Below are 22,691 nucleotides of genomic sequence, written 5' to 3' on the forward strand. Positions count from 1 at the left end.
GGCTGGGATGGAATCCACACCCAGGCGGCGCCGACCCTGGGGGCTTCCATCTCCCTCGTCCTGGGTCGGGGAGGGAGGGAGCAGAAACGCCCCGGGGCGGGGGCTATTGTTGTCTGGTCACTGCTCGGAAGGGAGAAGAGCTTCTGGAGGGTCTCGTGCTAGGCCCCCGGGGGGAGTCGCGCCCCTGACCCCGTGGCCCCAGGTTAGGAGTGGGGGGGGGGTCAGGGCCGGAGCGCAGCCAGGCGGGGGCGCACCGGGGCCCCACCGGCCCGGGTCCAGGATGGCCTCCCGGCCCGAACCGCCCCCCACGAAGCTCCCGGGGTCTCGGGCTTTCTGATTTGAACCGCGGAGGCCGAGCGGCCCGGCTGAGGTTCCCAACCGCCATTGGCTGCGGCGGCGCGGTGACATCAGCGCGGAGGGGCGCGGGAGGAGCCTGGAAGGGGAGTGTCCGAGAGGCTCCCAGCCCCGAAAGCCCGAGAGCCAGAGAGAAACCGACGCCGCGCGGACATGGGTCGTCAGCCTCGGCGCCTCGCGGAGCCCACGGAGGGGAGAGCGCAGCCGCGCCGGCCCGGCGCTCACGTCTCTGCGGACCCAGGTAGGCGACGGGCACCCGCTTCTGGCCGTGACAGCCACCTGCGCCCTGCGGGGCCTGGGTGGGCTCGGTTGGGGGACCTCGAGCCGCCCTAGGGAGCAGAGGGGATTGAAAAAACCGCGATAGGGGCGGTGGGGAGGGGAGCGGGGCAGAGCTCCCCACTTCTGCGCCCGCCCCGTGTGGCAGGGTTGGGGCCCGGGCGCGTGCGGGGCGGCCCGGGTGTCTGGGACCGGGGCCACGCACCCTGTGTCCGCGCAGAGCGGGGCTGGGGAGGACGGGGTGGCAGAGAGTCCGGCGAAATCCCGCTCCCAACCGACTTCCTCTCCCCAGACTGGGATTCGCCGGTGCCGCCTCGGGCGCTGCTGGGGGTGGGGATGAGGGTGCGGTGGGACTGGGGACCCGGCTTTTTAACGTACCACCCCTTTGCCCGGGTGTGTGTCCCTGGGGGCAGGAGCACAGCCCTCGGCGGCGCGCGGCCCGCGGTCTCCTCGAGGGGGGCGTGAGTGCACAGAGTACTCCATGAATAAGAACCGATTATTCGCCCGTAGTGGCGGAGGCGTGTACACTAGCTCTCGTACGCGCGCTGCAGCACACGCCGCCCAATGTCACCGGGCCGGGGAGAAGAGGGGCGAAGAGCTGCCTGGAAGGGGAACGGCCGAGGGAACAAATAATCTCTCCCCACCCCTCTCTCTCCGCCCGGCCCCCGCCCCGCGCGCCCGCCTCCTCGGGAGACCTGGAGGCCGAGGCGGGGGGAGGCCGAGGCGCCGACCGGCGGGGTGGAGCCGCTTCCGAGCCCGGGAGGGGGCTACGCGCGGGACCCGGCGGAGCGCTCCCGGCCTGGCCACGAGCCGGGAGCGGTCGGTTAATGATTTAATCGCCCGCTTGGGGCGGTGGAACTGGGATCGGCCGTCTCTAGCTCCGCCCCCTCCCTGGAGCGCCCCCCATCGGGGGCACAAAACTGCCCCCCTGCCCGGGCTGCGGCCCGGTGAGCCACTCTGCGGGCTGGGCCGCCTCCGGTGAATGCGGAGCGGGAATCCGGAGCGAGGGCTGGAGGGCCGAGGCTAGGCGGGCTTCCTGGGGGAGGCCGGAGCCCGAGCCGGGGCGTGTGAGCGTGCGTGTGTGTGTGTGTGTGTGTGTGTGTGTGTGTGTGTATGCGAGAGAGACTGGGGGAGGGGTGCTCTCTGCTAACTCAAACCAGATTCCTTGTTTCCCGATGAGACGCCGCAGCCTGCGCTTTGGAAGTTTTCTTTTTTTCCCCGGGAGAATGGAGGGGAAATACAATGCTTTTTCTTTTCTTCTTGCAGCCCCTTGCAATCTGACAGGCTCCCACGTCCCTGGGCTGCGTCCACAGTGCCTATTCTTTGCTCTCTATCTGAGCAGTTGAACGGGGCAAGGGTCCCTGAGCTGTGTGAAGCCCCCAGCTCCTCTTTAGGGTGTTTGGGTGCTGGTGGGGGGGAGGAGTCTCCCTCATCCTTACCCTCAGAGGCCATCTGGACCAGAGCAAGCTCTCCCCATCCAGCCCGCGTAAACAATGAGGGGCCCGGTTACAGGAGGGCTTCCAGCAATGCAACTTCTTTGCACAGTCTGGGTTTCTAATAACTCCCCACCCCCTCGGCCCCCTTTCTGAGGCTGGGGTGGAGGAGGGGACCACCGGCAGGATGGACTGAATTTTAAGAGAACAAAGAACAGGGCACAAAGGAAGGGGAAAGCCGAGCTGTGGATTTCCCCCCAGGAATGGGGAGTTTGCTGGACCAGGGCTGGACTCAGCCAAGCCTGTAGGTGGCCCCAGGGCTCCCGAAGCAGTAACGGGGCACCCACTCGTGACTTGGGAGGCTCCATCCCTGGGGGGAAGCTAGGACCCTGTGTGAGTCTGGGGGTGCCTGTGGGTTCCAGCTTACATCAGCTGCCCTGTGTGAGCTGCCATGTGACTGACCGATTAGAGTGGTTTATCTCCTCCGAACTTGGACTCTGCCCCTCCAGTCCTTGGGGACAGCTGCTCCTTCCTACAAACAGGGGGTTCAGTGAGCCTTGGGAGATACCCAAGTGGGTTCTCCTGGTCTTCCCAAGGATCCCGGTGACCCCTGCAGGGACTGAAAATAAGACAGTGGTTTGGGGTCTCAGCCCCTCTGCCATCTCCCTGAGTTCCTGGAGTCCCTGCTCACTGATGACCCATAGCTCACGTGACACTCCGTAGCGTAGCTCAGGCCTGGACTTTGAGCATTCCTTCCATTTTTCTGGGATTCCCACCTCTTTCTTGACCCCGCTCTTCCATTTCCCTCTCATTTTTCTCACCCCCGCCCACTCACCGATTCTCCTTCCAGTCCGATGTACAGACACACCCAGCCTGCCTCTGTCCTGCTGCCCTCACAGGACTGGAGACCAGGGAGCCCCCAGCACGTGAGAGTCTAGTCTACAAAGTGGGGAGGTGGGGATGGGCAGATGTTGACCTGGGAGAGGGCTCGGAGACCCTCTTTGCACATCAGGAACTTTCCCAGCAGGGCCTCGGGTTGGCTCTGGTTCAGGGATCCTAACCGCCTCCACCTTTGGAGTGGTTGATTGATTTCTGCGGCCAGGACAGGCTGTGCCCAGGTGTGGCAGGCAAGATGTTTGCAGCTGGCCACGCCTCTGTCGCCCTCTTCCCTGCCCCCTCTCCTCTGATTTGGAAGGTGGGAATGGACACGGCTCAGAGGCCGGAACCGCCAGACTCGCTGTCGGGCTGTGACTCCAGCCTCCTGTGGCTGGAGCTTCCACAGGCTCAGAGGATCTTGTCCCTGTGGGAGGAGGGAGGAGTCTGTCCCTTGGAGGAACAGGATCTGGGTTGATGCCAGAGATAAGGCTTGGGGGCGGAGGGAGAGGGGTTGAGCAATCTGGCCTTGGAAGCTGAGAGAGCCGACCCGGGCCTCTGTCTTCTGACCTATGTACTGGAGGCTTTTCCTCAACCTTGGGAAAAGGAACCGAGCCCTGGACCCTTCTGGCAGTGTCCTGAGGGCCAACACCTCGGGGGTGCTCCGGAAGGCTGGGCCCCTGCCAGCGTGCTCTGGACAGGGAGCTGGGGTGCGGGACTGTGCTGGGAGGGGCTCGTGCGCATGGCTGGCCCTGGCTTTTTCTTGGCTTGCAGGGTGTTGGGAAGGAAGTTGAGCCGTGAGCATCCCGCATTCCCACTCAACTGTGTCCCTGAAGCTCTAGCTTAAAATACAAGGAGGCTTGGGCTTCCTTCCAGTAATGTACATCAGAGTCTCCCCCAGGCACCACCAGCTTGCAGCTCAGGACTCCAGGCCGGGGTGGCAGCACCGACATCCAGAGCCCTCCTTTGCCAGCAGGTGGGACACTGGTGGTCTCCACTCAGCCTCCCAGACTGCAGAAGGGTCTCCCTTTTGGGTCAGGTGAGCACAGTTTGGGGTTACCCAGACGGTAAGAAACTGCTGGCATTTCCCCCTCATTCCTTCATCCCAGGGGCTGAGGGCATCTGAAAAGCCACAGTGCCAGGGCAAGAAAGGGACAGCATCTCTTGCTCAGCCAGGGCTGCTCAGACCACCGTCTTCTGCCCTGGCCATCAGGGGTGACAGATGGTGTCAGCCAGGGCAGCCTCTAGCCTCCCTGGGAGAGTCTCTGGGTTCTTATACCTGCATCCAGGCAGTTCTGGGGGTAACTGAACTTGGTCTGCAGACCCCAGCTTCGGATCTCCCCAATGTGACAGTGAAGCCAGGCTCTGTGTTCCGGTGTCTGTTCCCTGACCTTCCTTCCCCTCCACACTCAGGTTTCCACTCCCTGCAGCCCTTCTCTGTTCCTCAGAATGTTGCCCTTGGTCCTGAGGGTCTGAGGCTCAATCAAAGGGTGGGAGTAGAGAGCCAGAGGGAGCACAGAAGAAACTTAGGGCTGGCAGTGCCATTTGTGGACACCTCTGATGAGAATCGGGTTAGGTCCAAAGGACCAGGCTGTGTTTTATTGGGGGTCGATAATGTTGAGACTTTGTGCATTATTTGTTGCTGGTAGCTGGTCCCCCAAATTCCTACGTTTGCTAACCCACATCCTAGGGAGGAATTGGAGGGCTTTCTCTTTTCCCACCTCCGCCTCATCCACTGTGTTGAACTGAGATCGGAAGGAGCTGAAGACCTGTCTAAGAAAAGCCAGGCTCCTCCCGCATCTTGAAAAGGTTAAAGGAGAAGGGAAGGCAGATAGGGAAAGAAGACCAAGTCTCGGGGCTGCTCGATCCCACTGCTGGTCTGGACTACAATCTATAGCTGGGCTGAGGACACCCAGAGGACACCCACCGCCCCGCCCCGCAACAGTTCATCTTGGGGCTGAAGGTATGTGTCCTCTTTGAACTAGGGGGGTGACCGTGGCCAGAGCGTCACTGGGGATGCCGGAATTCCCCTACCTTTCAAGGTATAGACATAGGGCACCTGCTGAGAAGGAACACGTTATAGCATCATTGTCGCAGCAAACACGTTACGAGCGCTCATCCCTTATGCATCCTCGTGTAAGGGCTTTACCTGTGTTAGCTTATTTAATCCTCACAGTAGTTCTAGGAAGTACACGGTATTATCAGTGGCTTTGAAAACTAATGAGGAAACCGAGGCACAGGTAACTTGCCCGGTGTGGCCCAGCCTGCTCTTGATCAGGGCGTCTGGCTCCGGGGTCCCCCAGGCTTGCACGTTCCATCTTGCAGGGTCAAGGTGGAAATTCACCAGCCTGCCCCAGAGCAGCACCAGGTGCACCTGGCTCCCTCTGGCGACCCACTCCCCAGCTGAGCGCTGTGCTCTCGGTAGAAGAGAAGTGAGACCAAGCAAGGTCCGGCTGATCTGATTTCAAGCCCTGCCTTCTGAGGCCCCAGGCAGGAGGAAGGAGCAGTGGGGCTCCCACCAGGCACCCCTTCCCTGGTTTCTGGCCACACACACACACACCCCTCCCTCCCTCCCTCTCTCCCTCCAGGAAGAGCCTGTAAACAAGGAAAGTTGCTGAATGCCCTTGAGCTCTGGAGTCTTGGCTCCAGAGCTGTCACTTCCTGTCACTCCCAGGTCACTGCTCACTCCTGTCCCTCTGGAGCTGTTGTAATGGGGGTGGGTGGGCGTGGTCCATATTTCCCAGCATTTATCTGTACTTTCCCTGGAGTGTGGGAGAGCCCAGACTCAGGATATTTTAAGCCAAACGCTATGCAAAAGTGTTTGCCCCATGGATGTTCACGCGTCCATAACTTTCATCAGATCTTAGAGTCCAGCGCCCCAGTGATGCTTATGACACTCCCCTGATACACCTTTCGGTAAAGTGGGAAAAGCCCAGGGTTCAGAATCAGGCGGACTTCAACAGCTCTGTCCTTAGCAGCTGTGTGACTCGGGTGAAGGATTTAACTCTAAGCCTTAGTTTTCTTGTCTGCAAGATGGGGATGATGATGATAACTCCAGGGGATTGTTGGGAAGAGTACATGTCATAAAGTCTTTCAGATGCCTAGGACACAGTTATTACTTGCCCCCCAAAAGGCAGTTTAATCAGAGTGAAGCAGCTAGCTTGGTACAGAGTAAAGGCTCAGTGAGGTTCATTCCCTTTCTCATACTTCCTCTGTGACCCATGGTCCAGGGAGGACATATCCACCTGAGCTCCATGGGTAGGATCTAAGATACCATTTCCCACTCTTTAAACTAGACTAGACATTATATTTTCCAGCAATCAAAGGGTAAATTAATTATCCAAGGTACAGTGTGTTTTCCCTCAACTCAGCCTGTCTAAGTGACTGGTATCGTCTTCCTAAAACTGTAAGACTTGTAACTTCTCTGAGACGGTTGAGAATATCTGCATGAATCCAGTGGTGAGTCATGATTAACAGACGTACCCCTAGGACAGCACCACTGTCGATAGGAATATACAGCCAGGCACATAAAGAATTTGCAGTTTTCGAGTCACCACATTTTTAAAAACTACAGACAGGTGAAATCAATTTTAATATGCTTTATTTAAGCCAGTGTGTCAAAAATACTGTCATTTCACCACGTGATCATAAAAAGATTAATGAGATATTTTACATGATTTTTTCATACAAGGCCTTCAAAAATCCAGTGTATATTTTACAACTATAGCACATCTCAATTTGGAGGCTACATTTTATAAATAGCCGGAATTTGGATTTCCTAAAGTGTGCGGCTAAAAGGGTAGATTCACACACTCAAGGTGTTTTAAACATACTTCAGTTTTCCGATAACTGAATCAAGCATTAAATTTTCATTTAAAATAATTAAAATGAAAGAAAAATTAAAAATTCAGTTCCTTGGTGGCACTAGAAATATTCCAGGCATTCAACAGCCTGATGTGATTAGTGACTACTGTGTTGGATGACTTAGGTTTTGAACGGCACTGTAAATGCCGGGAACAGAGACCTTCATTGTCAGTAGTAGTATGCAACATTATGTTGGCAAGTGTAGCAAATTTAACGAGATAAGAATGAGGAATGGTGGAGGCAGAATTATTATTAGTTGCAGATGATGGGCTGGTCTACTTGCAAAGCCCGAAAATTTTAATTATACAGTTGATTAGGGTGTGTAAGATAGTACAAAGAGAGATAAATTTTATTTTATTTTTTTTCTTATACATTTATTTATTTATGGCTGCACTGGGTCTTCATTGCCGCACGCAGGCTTTTCTCTAGTTGCGGCGAGCAGGGGCTACACTTTCTTGCGGTGCGCGGGCTTCTCACTGCGGTGGCTTCTCTTGTTGCGGAGCACGGGCTCTAGGCACGTGGGCTTCAGTAGTTGTGGCTCACAGGCTCTAGAGCGCAGGCTCAGTAGTTGTGGCGCCCAGGCTTAGTAGCTCCGTGGCATGTGGGATCTTCCCAGACCAGGGCTCGAACCCGTGTCCTCTGCACTGGCAGACGGATTCTTAACCACTGCGCCACCAGGGAAGCCCGAGATACAAATTTTAAAACTGTAGCTTTCCCACATACCAGCTACAACCAGTCAGAAGCTATAGCTACATAAAAGGGGCAGGGTACAAACTGCTTTCACAACGAGAGGCCATAACATAACTCAGGATAAACTTGACAAGACGTGTGTAAGGCTTGTAGGAAGAAAACCCACAAAAATTAATGGAGAATGTCTAAGAGACTTGAATAAATGGATATGAAGGCGTGATGCTGTGATACAGTTACTTCTTCCCAAATTAATTTATTGTTTGCTTTCAATGCCAATGTAATTCCGTCAGGATTTCTTTTGGAACTGAATAAAATGTTTCTAAAGTCCATCTGGAAGACTAACTGCATTAGAAAAGACAAGACATTTTCAGAGAAAAGTTAGTGTAGGGATATTATTCTACTAGATACTCAAAACATATTTTACAGAGTTGACACTATAGACCTGGTTTGGGAATGAACAGAGATCAATAAGCAGAAGAGGAAGTTTGGAGAAACCGTGGGGAGTATCTGTATATATCTGACGAAGGTAGCATTTGACTCTTCACTCATATTTTATAGCAGTTTTATACAGAACCAGTAACGAACTTTACTGTTATATTTTTAATTTCTTATAAAATTGTGGGTCATTTAAAATAGATAAGCCACAGACATCTTTGTATTTCCTTTGAGTATTTTTTCTCCATGAGTAGTTTTTCATTATTCCCTTACCTAGTCGTTTTAGGAGTGAATATTTTCATAAAACTTGGGAGTGGGCGAGGTCTTTGCTTCATAGTACTAAAGCCAGACATTGTACAACAGATTTGACTGTGTAAAAATTAATAAGCAACTCTATGGAAAAGAAAACAACAAAATCACCACATGGAAAATGGGCCTATGATACATTTGCAGGAATATTTGCAAAATATAGTCAACATTTTTAAGAGCCTTCATATTTTAAGTCATACAAACCCATTGGAAAAGGTGAAGCCGCCTTGCCCCCACGCAGAAAACGTGCAGAAGCCTTCAACAAGCAGTTCACAGGGGAGATGATATTTTTTTTAAATGCTCACCCTCTTAGTAAGAGAAGGAATGAAAATTATAAGTTTGAGCATGGTACTGATTGTGGTTTTGTTGTTTTCAATTCAGCTGAGGACACAGTAACACCTGTTGTTGGACACCATCACCCTGTGTTGGTGAGACTGCAACTTGGTAAAAACCTTCTGGAGAACAAGTTAGGAAGAAGAAACAGAAGTAATTTTACTCACTTATAAGTAGGTATCCTCCAGAAATAAGGACTCGGACAGACTTAGCTGGAAGGCTGTTTGTTACAGCGTTTGAACAAAACTGAAACAACCTAGCATTCATCAGTGGTCTGCTGGATGTAAAACTGAGGCTCTTAGGACTTAATCTAAAATCGTGTAGCGTTAGTTACGAACATGTAACAATTTTCACTCAAACACAAACAATGGTTGGCTTTATTCATCCCTCTACAATGGAAAGTGCTGCTTGTATTAAAAAAGAGGGAACATGTCTAACTCAGCACAGTCCCAGAGAAGTAGCACACAAGTCCCTTACAGAATTTACACTTTGAATAGATACATTTTAGCAAGTAACAAGAGATAGGTGAAACGAACACTTTCTTTAACCCAGTATATTCCAAATTTTTGTTTTTTTATTTTTTTATTTTTTGCGGTAGGCAGGCCTCTCACTGCTGTGGCCTCTCCCGCTGCGGAGCACAGGCTCCGGACGCGCAGGCTCAGCGGCCATGGCTCACGGGCCCAGCTGCTCCGCGGCACGTGGGATTCTCCCGGACCGGGGCACGAACCCGCGTCCCCTGCATCGGCAGGCGGACTCCCAACCACTGCGCCACCAGGGAAGCCCGTGCCCACTCTTTTAACTTTGCTGGGCGAGCCCTGGCTTCTGCTTCAGGGTGGTCCTCCCCACCTCTCATCTCCCGGGGGATCAGAACATTGGGAGGGTCCTCAGAGCGGGAAGCTGGGATGAGATCTTGTGTAAGGAGGAGCCCATCCGAACCATCCCTGGGAGCAGGTCTCTGATGGGGGAGTCAGTCAAGTGAGTCTTGGTCCCAAGGTCTTATCTTAGATGAACAGCCTCCCTAATCCCACCCTACCCCCATCCCTCCGTCGATGTGCCGTCTTCTCAGCTGCGGACATCTGAATAAGCTAGAGAGCATCACCTCATACAGAAAAGCTTGTGCTCCAAGGTCTGCCAGAAACGGGCTCACACCACCATTTAGTAGCTGGGAGAGTGAGCGAGGGCATTTGTTCCATGTGAGCCTCAGTTTCTCTTTACGATGGAGGCAATCGTGACACCCTCCTTGCAGGGTCAGAGGCACAAATTTAACGAAGTCCGCACAATGCCTGGCGTGCAGCAGGCACCCAATCAATGAGAACTGCTGACAGCGCTGCTATTTCTGCCTTACTGGTGGTCATGGGCAGCCAGTGGCCGGAGCACGGGGGAGTCCTTGTGTGACCCCGCCCCTTCTCGTTTCCTCTGCTCTTTTGTAGCCATCAGGAGAGCTGAGCTGGGGCGGTGGAAGCAGCAGAGACCTTGAAGAGAACCTTCACCTGCCCAGGGTTCCACTGGGGGCTGGCCTCCAGCTTAGGGCCTCAGTGTCGCTGGAAATTGGCCATTCTCCGGGGTGGGGGTGCGGGGATCGTTATTTTTCATCTGCTCAGTTGCGGAGGCTCGAGCAGCTGTTGGGAAGCTGGTTCTTTTGGGGGGTCCTAAGCTCCCTATTTCCCCTGCCACCAGGTTTTATAATAGATTGCCTACTTTCTCCTCCCAAACAGCTTAAAAATAAAACGAGGATGTTATAAACTTGTCCATCTGGGGTAGATGCAGATCTAGGGGGACGGGAGAGAAAGAGAACAGACCTCGACGGGAGATGTTTCGATAGGAGAGTGTGTGGTCTGAGCCCTGCGCTCCCCCGCCCGGCCCCCACCTGGCGCCTTGTATGGGCTGCAGCTGGTGGACCCTGAGAACTTGAGAGTTTAAAGCTGGTTTGGAAATGAAGATTTTTTTCCTTAAGCCTTTGATGCTTTGGGATTTTTACTATTACTATTATCCAAACAGCACTACCACATTAAAGGAAACTTAAAAAGGAAAAAGCCCGTTTTCCTCTCAAGCCTGACATCACTCCTGAATCTCTCTGCCTGCCCTTTTGCCTTTATTCGTGAATGTGTATGTGTGTGTAGTTTGTGATCACTGTGTAAACAAGCCTAAATTCTGCCTTTTTTCCTTCCACTCGATGTCGTCTGGTAAACAGTTTTCCACGTCCTGCGTGGTCTTCGCTGACCCTGCGTTTCACGCCTGCAGGATAATCTGTCGAGTTAATGGCTCCTAGTTTTCTCAACCATTTTCTTCTTGTTGGGTGTTAGGTTGTTTCCAGTCTCTTGCTATTATGAATAAGGCTTCAGAGACTGTCTGTGTCAGGGACTTTTTTCTGCTTTGAAATAGTTCCATAGGGCGGGTTTCCCACCGCGGGCACTCCTGAATCATCCTTGACTGAAAGTCTACTCAAAGAACCTGCCGTAATTGCCGATGCCCCAAGACCACCCTGTCCTGGGACCACTGTCTCTGAGCAGCATTTGATCCCTGTTTTTTCTCTTCTTTTAAAATTAATTTTTTTTTAATTTATTTATTTTTGGCTGCGTTGGGTCTTCGTTGCTGCGCGCGGGCTTTCTCTAGTTGCGGCGAGCGGGGGCTACTCTTCGTTGTGGTGCGCGGGCTTCTCATTGCGGTGGCTTCTCTGTTGCGGAGCACGGGCTCTAGGCACACGGGCTTCAGTAGTTGTGGCTCACGGGCTCAGTAGTTGTGGCTCATGAGCTCTAGAGCGCAGGCTCAGTAGTTGTGGCACACGGGCTTAGTTGCTCCGCGTCATGTGGGATCTTCCCGGACCAGGGCTCAAACCCGTGCCCCCTGCATTGGCAGGCGGATTCTTAACCACTGCACCACCAGGGAAGCCCTGGTCCCTGGCTTTGTACCACTCTCCCTGCCTGGTGGCACCTAGTACCTGCTGTTGGGTGGGAGGGAAGTCCTTCCCCTCCCCTTGCCAAGCTCAGTGCCACCAAGATGGTAACAGACACAAGAAGGTCTAGCCCGGTGCCTGGCAGTGCGTCAACCCCCATGGTATCTGCAAAGGAACTTTAGAGATTGGGAGACAGGGGACCTGGGTGCCGGTGCCATCTGGGCCCCTCACCAGCTTCTTGGCCTTGGGCGAGTACTTTTCTCCACCCTAGTAGCCCGCCACCGGGCTGGATAATCTCTGCGTGTCCTCCGTCACAGTCTTAGGAACCTCTGAAGTTGAAGGCATCGTGGATGCCTCCGTGGGAGTCACGTGACATCATGGGTACCGTACTGTGGCACCCGCAGGGGTGTGCAAAAAAATCCACTGAGGGCTTCCCTGGTGGCGCAGTGGTTGCGAGTCCGCCTGCCGATGCAGGGGACGCGGGTTCGTGCCCCGGTCCGGGAAGATCCCACGTGCCGCGGAGCGGCTGGGCCCGTGAGCCATGGCCGCTGAGCCTGCGCGTCCGGAGCCTGTGCTCCGCAACGGGAGAAGCCACAACAGTGAGAGGCCCGCGTACCGCAAAAAAAAAAAAAAAAAAAAAAAAAAAATCCACTGAGATGTGATAAGAAAACACCAGAACTTCTATGTCACATATTGACTTTCTTTAAAAGAAGGAAAACTGAAACATATTCGTTGCTGCATGGATTGACAATAGCCGTGTATATAAGCTATAAAAGATACACGTGTGTGTGTGCATAAATTACACGCTCCCTGTTTTGATGTGTGGAGGCCCCTGCACTTTGGGTCCTGCGGGGCTATTTTAGTGGCTGGAGCCCGGGTGTGGGAATAAAGCCTTCCATCCATGACCCAGGGCAAATCTCTGAATTGGTCCTCTCTATCTATGAGTGGGGTTGCTCCACACCCAGGTATTTTAAGGCGATATTTGACACAGATACACAAGTAGTACAGGAGTTATAATAGTGATATTTCCCGTTTCTATCCTGGGCTTTTTTTTTTTTTTTTTAATTTAAATGTGGATTTTCAGGCTCAGATTATTTTAAGACGGTGCGTCCTACCAGCCTGGTGCAAACGGCGCACTTTCAGATATGAGAGGGCTTGTGGCAGTGTTAGTGAAGGAACTAAAAGATTCTAAATATACTGAAGTCAGCTAAAAATAACTACACAGCCCCCACTGAAGTTCCTCCTGTTGTGTGTAACTATGCATCAAAGCACCCACGGTTCTCATCCTTTCCCTGTGCTGCCCATCAGCTGTTGGAATGAAACAGTCTTCCCCTTTCTCTGGGATTCCTTATCTTCACAGGATAGGGCTGGGGAGCATTCCAGAAAGCGCTGGATCTTTCTCTGGCGACAGAAGCCAGAGCCCCTAACCTCTCACAGGGCATCGTGGCCCGCGTCGCGCTGCGTTTCCTGCACAGTTGTTCCAGCTCACGGATGTTGTGTAGCAGAATGCTTCCCCCGTTTTGGCAAAGTCAAGTTCTTCCTGGTGGCAGAAAGTTGGTTGCACCCCGAGGGAAAGGTCCCTGGCCTGCCGGCTGAGACGCACCCCTGGCAGAGGACTCCTGGGCTCGAGCTCCCCTTTGAGTCCGCCCTCCCTCTCCTCCCCTATCCGGGCCCTCAGCTCCTGGTGTCTCCAGCTCCAAAACCTGCCCTGGATGTGCCCCCACTCTGTCCATCTCCTTAACCACACCCTCGTCCTGGCCCCCATCCTCTGCCCTGAACTCCTGCTTCCCCTCCTCCGTGCCTCCAGTCCAGCCACTGCCATGGGAACCTCCAAACACACAGATGGGATGGCTTCCTGCTTAGGGAGGTTTCCTTTGGTACCTAGAACGCCATCCAAACTCCGGCCTGGGCTTCCTGTGAGGGCCCTGTGTGACCTGGCCCCTGGGTTTTCATTCCGTTCCTCAAACACAAGCTTGTTCCCGCCTCAGGGCCTTTGCACGTGCTGTCCCCACAGCCCGCATGTTCTTGGCGTGCCTGGTTCCTTCTCGTCACTCGGTTCTCAGAGGGGCCTCCCACAGCCCGTAACTCCCGCTCTCACCCTCCCTCGTTACCCGCTTGACCCTGAGGACTACAAGATTCTGTTTTATTCGCTTGTTTACAGCCCCGTCGCCCACCCACCCACACTCACACCACAAGTGTGCCTGGAAGTCTGGGCTCATCCACCTTGTTATTTTCACTGCTCTGTCTCCAGGGCCCAGAGGAGTTATGGGGAAATTGGTGGGTGTGCAGTAAGTCAGTGAGTGAGGAGTGAATGAATAAGGGAACGAAGCCACTTGTATCCAGTCCAAGCCACGACCGAAGTCATCGTGTCAATGCCGCGTTGCTGGGGGCTGGAATCGGACGGGGTGGGTGGTGAGAAGGGGGCATGGTGATGGAGGGGCTGGCTGCCCGGTGGCCGTGGCAGTGGCCATTGAGGCACGTGTGCTCTGTGTGCCAGGGTGAGGTTCCAGGCCAGCTGCACGGCGGGAGCCCTGCCTGGCTTCCCCGGGAGAGCTCGGGTCTGTCTGGGAGCTGCTGGGCTGAGGTGGGAGGGCAGCGCTCTCTGGACGGCCCGCCGGGGAGGATGAGGAAGGGTCCAGGCCAGGGCTGTCCTTTCCCGTCCCGGGAGCTGAGCTGAGGGTGTGCTTGGTGTCGTTGCAACCGGGGGCCTGGCCTTGCGGGGAGGGCTCGTCGCCCCTGGCTTACAGGAATGTCCTGTGGTCAGGGGCCAAGGGTAGCAGAATCTGATTCCAGCAGAGGCTGGAGAGATGCGAGTTGCTGCTCCATTTTCCCTTGCTCTGCCAGGAAAGGGGGATGTGGCTTCCGGGGTGGCAGGGCCAGGGAGTCCCCCCCAGGGCGGGCTGTGGGGAGCGGCTGCCTGTCATCTGGCGGCCTGTTTTAGCCACTTCCCCAGAGCTGGGTCACAGGGCTTAGCCACGCCCCCTCCCGAAGCCGCGGCTCTCTGTGCACAGTCCCTTTCCGGGTGGGTGCTCAGGTCTCCCCAAACTTACCCCAGGACTGGCCCAGGGCACCTGCTCGTACTTGTACTCGGAGTTCCACCTCCTCACCCCCAAATTGCTCTCTGGTCAAAGCTTAGGGTGACAGTGTCATGAGGGTACCATGACACCAAGGATTTAAAACAACCCGGTGAGTGAGCTCTTCTTGCCAGCCCTGAAGCCCGGCCTGTCCAGCCTGAGCTCTAGCTGTAGGGCCCCAGGGCTGCTGCAGCCCCTCCTTGCTGGGCTGGGGGACCAGTGGGGGCCTCCGTCTGGGCCCCGGCTCTCAGGACTCGGGACATTTTCATGCTGGATACTGAAGAGGGTTTGGTTTCTCACAAGCCGCAAAGCCTCGTTCCCACACCCTCCGGGAGAGAGACCACAGAGGCAGATAAGCACTGGCTGGACCTGCTCTGCCTTCCTGGGCTGTGCGGCTGTGCAGGGGCCTAGGCACCTCCCTGCCGGCCCCTCTTATCCAGATCTCGAGCTCTACCCTTGAGGATGTGCCAGGGGTGGGGGCCCTTCTGTCCTGTAGCCACGATGGCCAGGATGCCTGGTCCCTGCCGGTGCCCACAGGGGTCTGCACCATCTCTGCCGAGCCCTGGGCAGCTGGGCCTGCGGTTTCCCTTTCTGTTCTTTTTAATAAGCACTTAAGATCAGGGAAACCACAGTGCCTGACGCTTACTGGCTCTGGGGATTCCTGCCGTTACTTTGAAACCCTTACGCAACTCTGGAGCTTCATGTCACTGATCCCACAATTCTGATCCTTTAAGTTCCCTCCCTTCCCTCCTTCCCTCCCTCCCTCCCTCTCTCTTTTTTTTGCGGTATGTGGGCCTCTCACTGTTGTGGCCTCTCCCGTTGCAGAGCACAGGCTCTGGACGTGCAGGCTCAGCTGCCATGGCTAACGGGTCTAGCCGCTCCACGGCATGTGGGATCTTCCCGGACCGGGGCACGAACCCGTGTCCCCTGCATCGGCAGGCGGACTCTCAACCACTGCGCCACCAGGGAAGCCCCTCCTCCCTCTCTTTTTTATTCTTTTTTTCAGTTTTCTTTCTTTTCTTTTTTTAAATTTGTTTGTTTTTCTGTTCACCTGGTGATTACTGTATGTTTTATTTTCACATGTGTGCGCTCACTCCAGGGCAGGGTTGCCCCCCAGGGGACACTTGGCATGTCTGGAGACATTTTGATTGTCACAAGCGGGGGAGGGATGCTACTGGCATCTGGTAGGTAGACACCAGGGATGCAGCAGAACATCTTATAATGTGCAGGACGGCTCCCACAGCAGAGAATTCTCTGGCTAAAGTGTCAGCGGTGTCAGAATCTGCTCCAGGGTAATACAGGAATCTTCTTGAGGCAGCGGCCAGGCTTCTTCTTTCTCTGGACTCTTCCAGCCAGAAGTGGGGAGGGTAACTGACCAGAGATGCTACCCACCAAAGGCCAGAAAGAGGCCTGGCATGGAGTAGAGAGAGCACTGGACCAGGAGACCGGCTTCCAGCCCAGCTCTGCTCTTAGGCACATACATCTGGATAAGTCACTTTGCTTCAGTGAACTTGTTTTCTCATCTGGAAAATGGAAGAGCTGAAGAACACAGGATTCTGTGACCAGAGCCAGGAGCTGAACTGCAGGCAGGTTGAAGATGTGGACCCTTTCTATCCTTGCTTCACTGCCCTGGTGGCAGCAGAAGCCCGAGGGATTCTCCAGTACCAAGAGTGCCTTAGAAACCTGGTTGATTTTCTTCTATGCCAAACGTGTCTGAGGCCGACTCACTCCGTCCTCCTTTTCTCTTGTTTAGCCAAAGAGAGTTTTCCCCAACGTTGGCCTGAGAGCCCGTGGCTGGCCCAGAGGGTCACATATGGTGACTCTCTCCTGGAGCGTTGTGGAGGGGATGACCCTAAGGCCAGTACTTTTCACGTGTCTAGTTTAGGCGTCAGCAGACTATGGCCCAAATCTGGCCCACCGCTTGTTTTTATATATAAAGTTTTATTGGGACACAGCCATGCCCATTTGTTTACATACGGTCTACTGCTGCTTTCCTACCACTGCGAAGGTGGAGCTGAGAAGCTGGGACCAAGACCGTGTCAGTCATGAAGCCGAGAACCTTTGCTGTCTGGACCTTTATGGAAAACATTTGCCAAAACCTGGTCTAGCTGTTCCGTGACTTGTTTAGACGTCAGATAGCAGGGCATGGGCAGGAGCGAGGGGCCGGCTCGGAGGTAGGGGAAGCGAACTTTCCTGAGGGTCTGGGGGGAAGGAGGAGAGAGAGGAGGGGGAGCTGACCGACTGTAGTGGGTCATCTCAAGGCCTTTCAGGAGTCCTCACCTGAGTCCGCCCAGCCGGGCTCACCTGTGTGGCAGGTGAGCCCCGGTGTCTCGCCACCCTCCCCTGTCCTGGAGCGACAAGCGCTATGACTGCCTGGGGGTTGGGGGGGACCATCTGGCTGGGCATCACCAGCAGGACAAGGAATAAACAACGAGAGCGAGGGGAGGGGGTTAGAGGGCACAGAGAGGTCAGGCTGGGAGCCCTGGAGCCGGGCCGTAGGCTGAAGTGACCTTGTCCTTGGGCTCAGGAGGGCAGAAAGGGAGCAACCCAGGGGCTGGGGTGGAGGTGGGGGGTGGGAGGGAGGTGTTGGCCTTTCAACAGGTGTTTGAGGACCGACTGTGCCACGCACTGCTGGACGGGATTCAGCGGTGACAGGCCCTTTGGAGCCCTCCGGAAGCTCATAGTTCAGTGGGAAGATGACAGTCAGGCCGAGCCGGCAGTGGTAGAATGACAGAGCCAGTGCCTGCTGGGAGCAAGGGCGTCCACAGTGCTGGGGGTCGGGCAGGAGGTGGTCGGGAGGTCTCACCCAGGCTAAAGCAGCTTTACTGGAAGAAGTGACAGCTCCACTGAGCCCTGGAAGACGTTGGCTGAGCCAGGTGACAGGTATTCTAGCAGGGAGCTGTGCATGTCCAGCCCTGGAGTCCGGGAGACGGAAGCTCAGGGCCAGGGTGGACCGCAGGGGTAGGGGAGCAGCGAGGAGTGAGGCGGGGACCGGGTGTCTGATCGGGGGGTCTGCACTGGGGACCGGGTTTTGATTTAGCCAAAAGGTGAAGGATGGGGGAAGGGGAAGCAGGGCCAACTGGGATGTGGTGGCCTGGCTTAGGGCAGCATCGGGGGTGAGGAAGAAACCCGGTGGGACATCCTGGGTTGCCCTTGGCAACAGGGAGGATGGGCCTGGAATGTGGGGGCCGATGAGAGCTGTGCTGTTAGCAGGACCGGTGGCCCAGGACCACCCCCTCACCCGCCAGCCTTGGTTAAGTCCCTGCGCCCACATCACCCCACACTGCTCAGCCCTGCGCTGCTGGGTTTAGCACTGGGGGCTGGTCTGGCTTCAACACTGGACTTCAGCTTGGCCCTTGCCAGGAGCTGCATGGGTGGTACCCGCCAGGAGATTTCAGAGGCTCTCCTGGCCTCCCTGCTGATGCTTTCTGGCTCAGGTTAATTACCTGGGGGTCTGCATTCCCAGGGCGCCTCGGCCATCTAGGGTTTAGTCTCCGCCTCCCTGCACCCCTAGTGATTGAAGACACTGGGAGTTTCCCAGTCTTGGTCTCTGAGAGGCGGAGGGTGGATCCTTGGCAAAGAGCTCGGGGCTCCACTGTGGAGACGTCGCAGGCAGGATCCTCACCTCGGGACACCCACCACGGGCCGGAGGGCTGGGGAGCTGGTCCTTTGGGTCCCGGCAGCTCCACCCGATTCTGATTCAGAGAGTGAGCTGCCGCCCACGTCTGTGGAGCACGTCTGTCCCAGGCAGCGCCTCCCTGGGGCCTGGGCCGTCCTCTCCCTCCTCTAAGGACCGTGACTCAGAATGAGGTGTCCGCTGACTCCACAGGGGCTGAGGTCAGGCAGCAGGGAGAACTAACTTACAGCGTGTCTCCGGACCGGCTGTTCACTGGAGTCACGTCTCTCCGGGTCGGCTGCCTGGAGTTGCCTGTGTACCTCCGCCTCTAGGGGCATCCTGGTTGCGGGGTGCGGGAGGCATTGTCCTTTAGAAGAAGGCTCTCTCGCTCAAGTCTCAGGGAGAGCGTGCCTGTGGCTACTTGAGCTCCAAAGAGGTGAGCGGAGGTTTAAATAACCACCACCCCTGGGCAGATGGGCTTTTGTGCTGAGCGGACAGCTGGGTTAACCCTTTCCCTGCTGTTCTCTTCTTGCAGCCCTATGATCTCCTCCTTATCGCCCCCTCCGCCCGCCGGACTTCAGATCTGACCTCAGATCCGCCTGCTGTCTCTGGAGGGGACCCCCTCCTCCCCTCCCCCGCCCCCCCGGCAAGATGCCGATCCTCAAGCAGCTGGTGTCCAGCTCCGTGCACTCCAAGCGCCGCTCCCGAGTGGACCTCACGGCCGAGATGATCAGCGCCCCGCTGGGCGACTTCCGCCACACCATGCACGTGGGCCGGGCGGGGGATGCCTTTGGGGACACCTCCTTCCTCAACAGCAAGGCTGGGGAGCTGGACAGTGAGTCCGTGGACGAGCAGGCCGCCGCCTCCTCCAAGCGCGGCCTCCTGTCCCGGAAGTTCCGGGGCAGCAAGAGGTCGCAGTCAGTGAGCAGGGGCGACCGGGATCACAGGGACGTGCTGGGCCCCCTGCGGGACTCGGCCCTCTTCGTCAAGAACGCCATGTCCCTGCCTCAGCTGAACGAGAAGGAGGCCGCCGAGAAGGGCTCCAGCAAGCTGCCCAAGAGCCTGTCCTCCAGCCCCGTGAGGAAGGCCACGGGGGAGGGCGGCCCGGAGGAGGCGGGGCCCCGGCGGAATGGGGCCTCCGCCCCCCACTCCCCAGACCCCCTCCTCGACGAGCAGGCCTTCGGGGACCTGGCGGATCTGCCCGTGGTACCCAAGGCCAGCTTTGGGCTGAAGCATGCCGAGTCCATCATGTCCTTCCACATCGACCTGGGGCCCTCCATGCTGGGCGACGTCCTCAGCATCATGGACAAGGGGGAGTGGGAACCGGAGGAGGAGGGGGAGGCCGGTTGCCATGGTGACGAGGACCCAGCAGGCGGCCCCACCCAGGCTCCCCCGCCGGCGGCGGCAGCCCCTCCCCCGGCGAGGCAGGAAGGAGCGGGGGGCCCGGACCTGCCTGCGCTGCCGTCGCGTGCGCTGCCGGAGGAGGGCTGGGCCGCCGGGGCCCCCAGCCCCGGCTCGGCCCGCAGCGGGGGCAGCAGCCACACGACGCGGGACAGCAGCTCCCTGTCCAGCTGCGCCTCGGGGGTCCTGGAGGAGCGCAGCCCCGCCTTCCGGGGGCCGGACCGGGCCCGGGCCGCTCTCCCGAGGCAGCCGGACCCCGAGTTCTCCTTCATGGACGAGGAGGAGGAGGACGAGATCCGAGTGTGAGGCCGGCTGGAGGTGGGGGCTCTTGGCTTTGTCTCCTCCCTGTGCCCCGAGCCCTGCAAGGTCAGCCAGGAGCTTGGCTGCGGGCCCCAGACAGACCCTGGACCTCATGGATAAGGGGCGCTGGCCGAGCCTGGGGGCCCTCGGAGGACTTGGAGCTGGCTCGGGTGCCTGACTGCTTTGCACAACCTGCCCTCCCTGAGCTCGTAGGACGGGGCAGTGTTCTCGCAGCAGGACTCGGCTTTCCTCTCCCGGCCTGCAGTGGATTTCCGCTGTCAACTTGAGTCGCTGCCACGTGCAGCGATAACAGGGCAGCCAGGGGCGGCCCAGGGGCGCGAGGGCTAAGGACACTTGACCTGCCTCTTTACTCCTGGCGTTTCTGTTGTGACCGGCGGTGGCCGCCGGAATAAACGCCCGTGACGGGTCACAAGTCCAGGCCCCTCCCAACCTCCATCCCCAGCTCCTGCACGGGGAGCCCCACGGAGGAAAGGCGGACCGAATGTGTACACTCAACGCGACCCCTTCCTCGGGGTGAGAACAAGATGCAGAACGGAAGGAAGGCCCCGGGGCATCTTGAATTTTCAAGAGGGGGCCCTTGCAGGATGACACTAGGACAGGCTGCAGCCCTTGCTCAGTCCCTCTGGGTTTGTTTGTGCTTGTTGTGTTTAAATCTTTTTAGAACGATACCAGGAACGTGTTTGTAGGCCTGCCACCAGAAGGGAAACGAATCCTTTTAGAAAACCTTTATACTAAGTGCTTCCAAACTTTATTTAGAACCGTATGGGGTGGAGGTCTGTGCGTGTCTGTCCTCGGCCCCCTCCCGCATAGCTATTAACAACAACAGTGTAGAAAATTTCTGGAAAATGGTTATTAAATGCCATTCCTATAGGGAGATAAAACCTCTTTTGACTGGGTTGTTCAACCCCCGACTGACTACGTCCCTTTCCTTTCTCAGGCCTCTGCCAGCAGAGCCCCCTTCCCCACTTCTGAGTCAGTGGTCCTGAGGGTATAGGGTTGCCAGATTTAGCAACGAAACAAAACAAAAACCAGAATGCCGAGTTAAATTAGAGTTTCAGGCATGCAAAGGATGATTTCTTAGTGTAAGTATGCCCCATGCCATGTTTGTAATACACTCATGCTAGAACATCAGTTGTTGTCTTTCTGAAATTCAGATTTCACTCTGCGCCCTTAGAACCCCACCCAAGGGGATTGAGTGGAGGTTGGGTGCGAGCCCCCAGGATTCACAGATGATGATTTCTTCTGTCCTGGCAGCAGGCTGACTCCACCTTCTCCTGTCGCCTTGTAGCCAGTGGAGGGAGGGGGACGGACAGAACCGCCACGGGGTCCAGCCAGGGCTGGCGGCAGGTGTAGCTGCCCTAGCCTCCTGAGTTTTGCCAGATCTGGACTCAGACACCACCTTAGTTCTTGAAATGGGTGCGCACTGGTTCCCAGCCGTGCAGCCCCTGCCAGCTGCTGCCCTTGAAACCCATCTAGACAGCGGTCAGTTCCAGATTCTAAACTGTATATTTTTTTTTTCCGTGAAAATGTTAAAACAGCAAGGAAACATTAAAATAAAAGGCCTTACAGCATGCCTGGTGTCTGTCTCTGCTTTTTGTGGGGGAGGGGTGGATGGGAGTGAGGGTGCGGATTCAGGGTGCTGGGGCTGCCCGAGCCCCGACGGCACTCGGGGGCCTGAGGTGGCTTCTCTCTCTGTCTCTTTGGGACCCGCCCCTCCTGCACTACTCTCCAGCTTCTGGAAGGACAACGCCTCACGTGCCCATCAGCCTGGGCAGGCCCTTGTGGGCTCTGGGATTTGGTGTCCCGACTGCCACTTACCACTGGGGGCCCTCGGGCACTTAGTCATGCAGCCACTTTGTGCCTCATCCTCCCCATCTGTTAAATGGGCATCGTGCTGTTCTTACAGGGCTGGGCTGCAGACGCGGTCACTGCCGTGGTGTTTGCCAAGTTTTTTAAAATTTTATTTTATTTATTTATTTGGTTGCACCAGGTCTTAGTTGCGGCAGGCGGGCTCCTTAGTTTCGGCTCACCGGCTCCTTAGTTGCAGCACGTGGGCTCCTTAGTTGTGGCAGGCAGGCTCCTTAGTTGCGGTTCCAGGGCTCCTTTAGTTGCGGTTCGCCGGCTTCTTAGTTGGGGCACGCAGCCTCCTTAGTTGGTGGCATGCAAACTCTTAGTTGCGGCACGCATGTGGGATCTAGTTCCCTGACCAGGGATCGAACTCGAGCCCCCTACATTGGGAGCGTGGAGTCCTATCCACTTTGCAACCAGGGAAGTCCCCCAAGTTGTTATTAAACCGAGGGAGATGGTGGACCCGCGTGGGGCTGCAGCCGGGAAAGGTGCCGCCCTCCTTCCCCTCCTTCCTTTCACCGTCTGACCTGGAGAATCAACTTACAGGGGGTGTGGTCTCCGTTCAGCCTCGTGGCCCTGGTAGCTAGACTCTGGTGTCCCCATTTTATAGCAGAGATGTGCTCCAGAGGCCACATGGCCACCTTCTCCAAAGTCACCGAGTGGCAGAGTCAGAACGTTACTGATTCGAAACCCTTTCCACACTCACAGGCATCTCAAAAGCTTCTTTACTTGGGGAAGTGAGGAGGGGGTGTGTCAGCCCTGGGTGGGACCCGGGAACCCCTCCAGCCCCTGGTCCAGCTCCTCCCTCACCCCTTCCCCTCTGATGTGGGCGCGTCTCTAAGGAGAGAACGTCAGCCTGGCTGGGTCCGTCTCTGCCCCTGAAGCCCCTTGCATGCCCTCCTTTTCACCTGGGGGCCCCAGTGCAGCTGAGTTCCAGGAAACCCTGCCCCTCTCCCGGGGAGAAATTTGGG

The 22,691-nt window shown here is 56.2% G+C and overlaps 1 protein-coding gene across 3 annotated transcripts; it reads left to right on the top strand.

Moving 5' to 3' along the window:
• Window positions 1–276: 276 nt before the first annotated feature.
• CDC42EP4 (CDC42 effector protein 4) lies at window positions 277–21,443 on the top strand. Of its 3 annotated transcripts, none has more exons than XM_032617596.1 (2): window positions 277–595; window positions 18,686–21,443. In XM_032617596.1, exon 2 carries the CDS (start codon window positions 18,802–18,804, stop codon window positions 19,855–19,857), a length of 1,056 nt encoding a protein of 351 aa, XP_032473487.1. In that variant the 5' UTR covers window positions 277–595; window positions 18,686–18,801; the 3' UTR covers window positions 19,858–21,443. The 3 variants fall into 3 exon arrangements, with proteins under 3 accessions (XP_032473487.1, XP_032473488.1, XP_032473489.1); XM_032617597.1 differs by lacking the exon at window positions 277–595 and adding an exon at window positions 3,780–4,899; XM_032617598.1 differs by lacking the exon at window positions 277–595 and adding an exon at window positions 18,174–18,586.
• Window positions 21,444–22,691: the final 1,248 nt, after the last annotated feature.

This window comes from Phocoena sinus, chromosome 20 (assembly GCF_008692025.1).
Source record: "Phocoena sinus isolate mPhoSin1 chromosome 20, mPhoSin1.pri, whole genome shotgun sequence".
In the NCBI taxonomy this organism is placed as follows: domain Eukaryota; kingdom Metazoa; phylum Chordata; class Mammalia; order Artiodactyla; family Phocoenidae; genus Phocoena; species Phocoena sinus.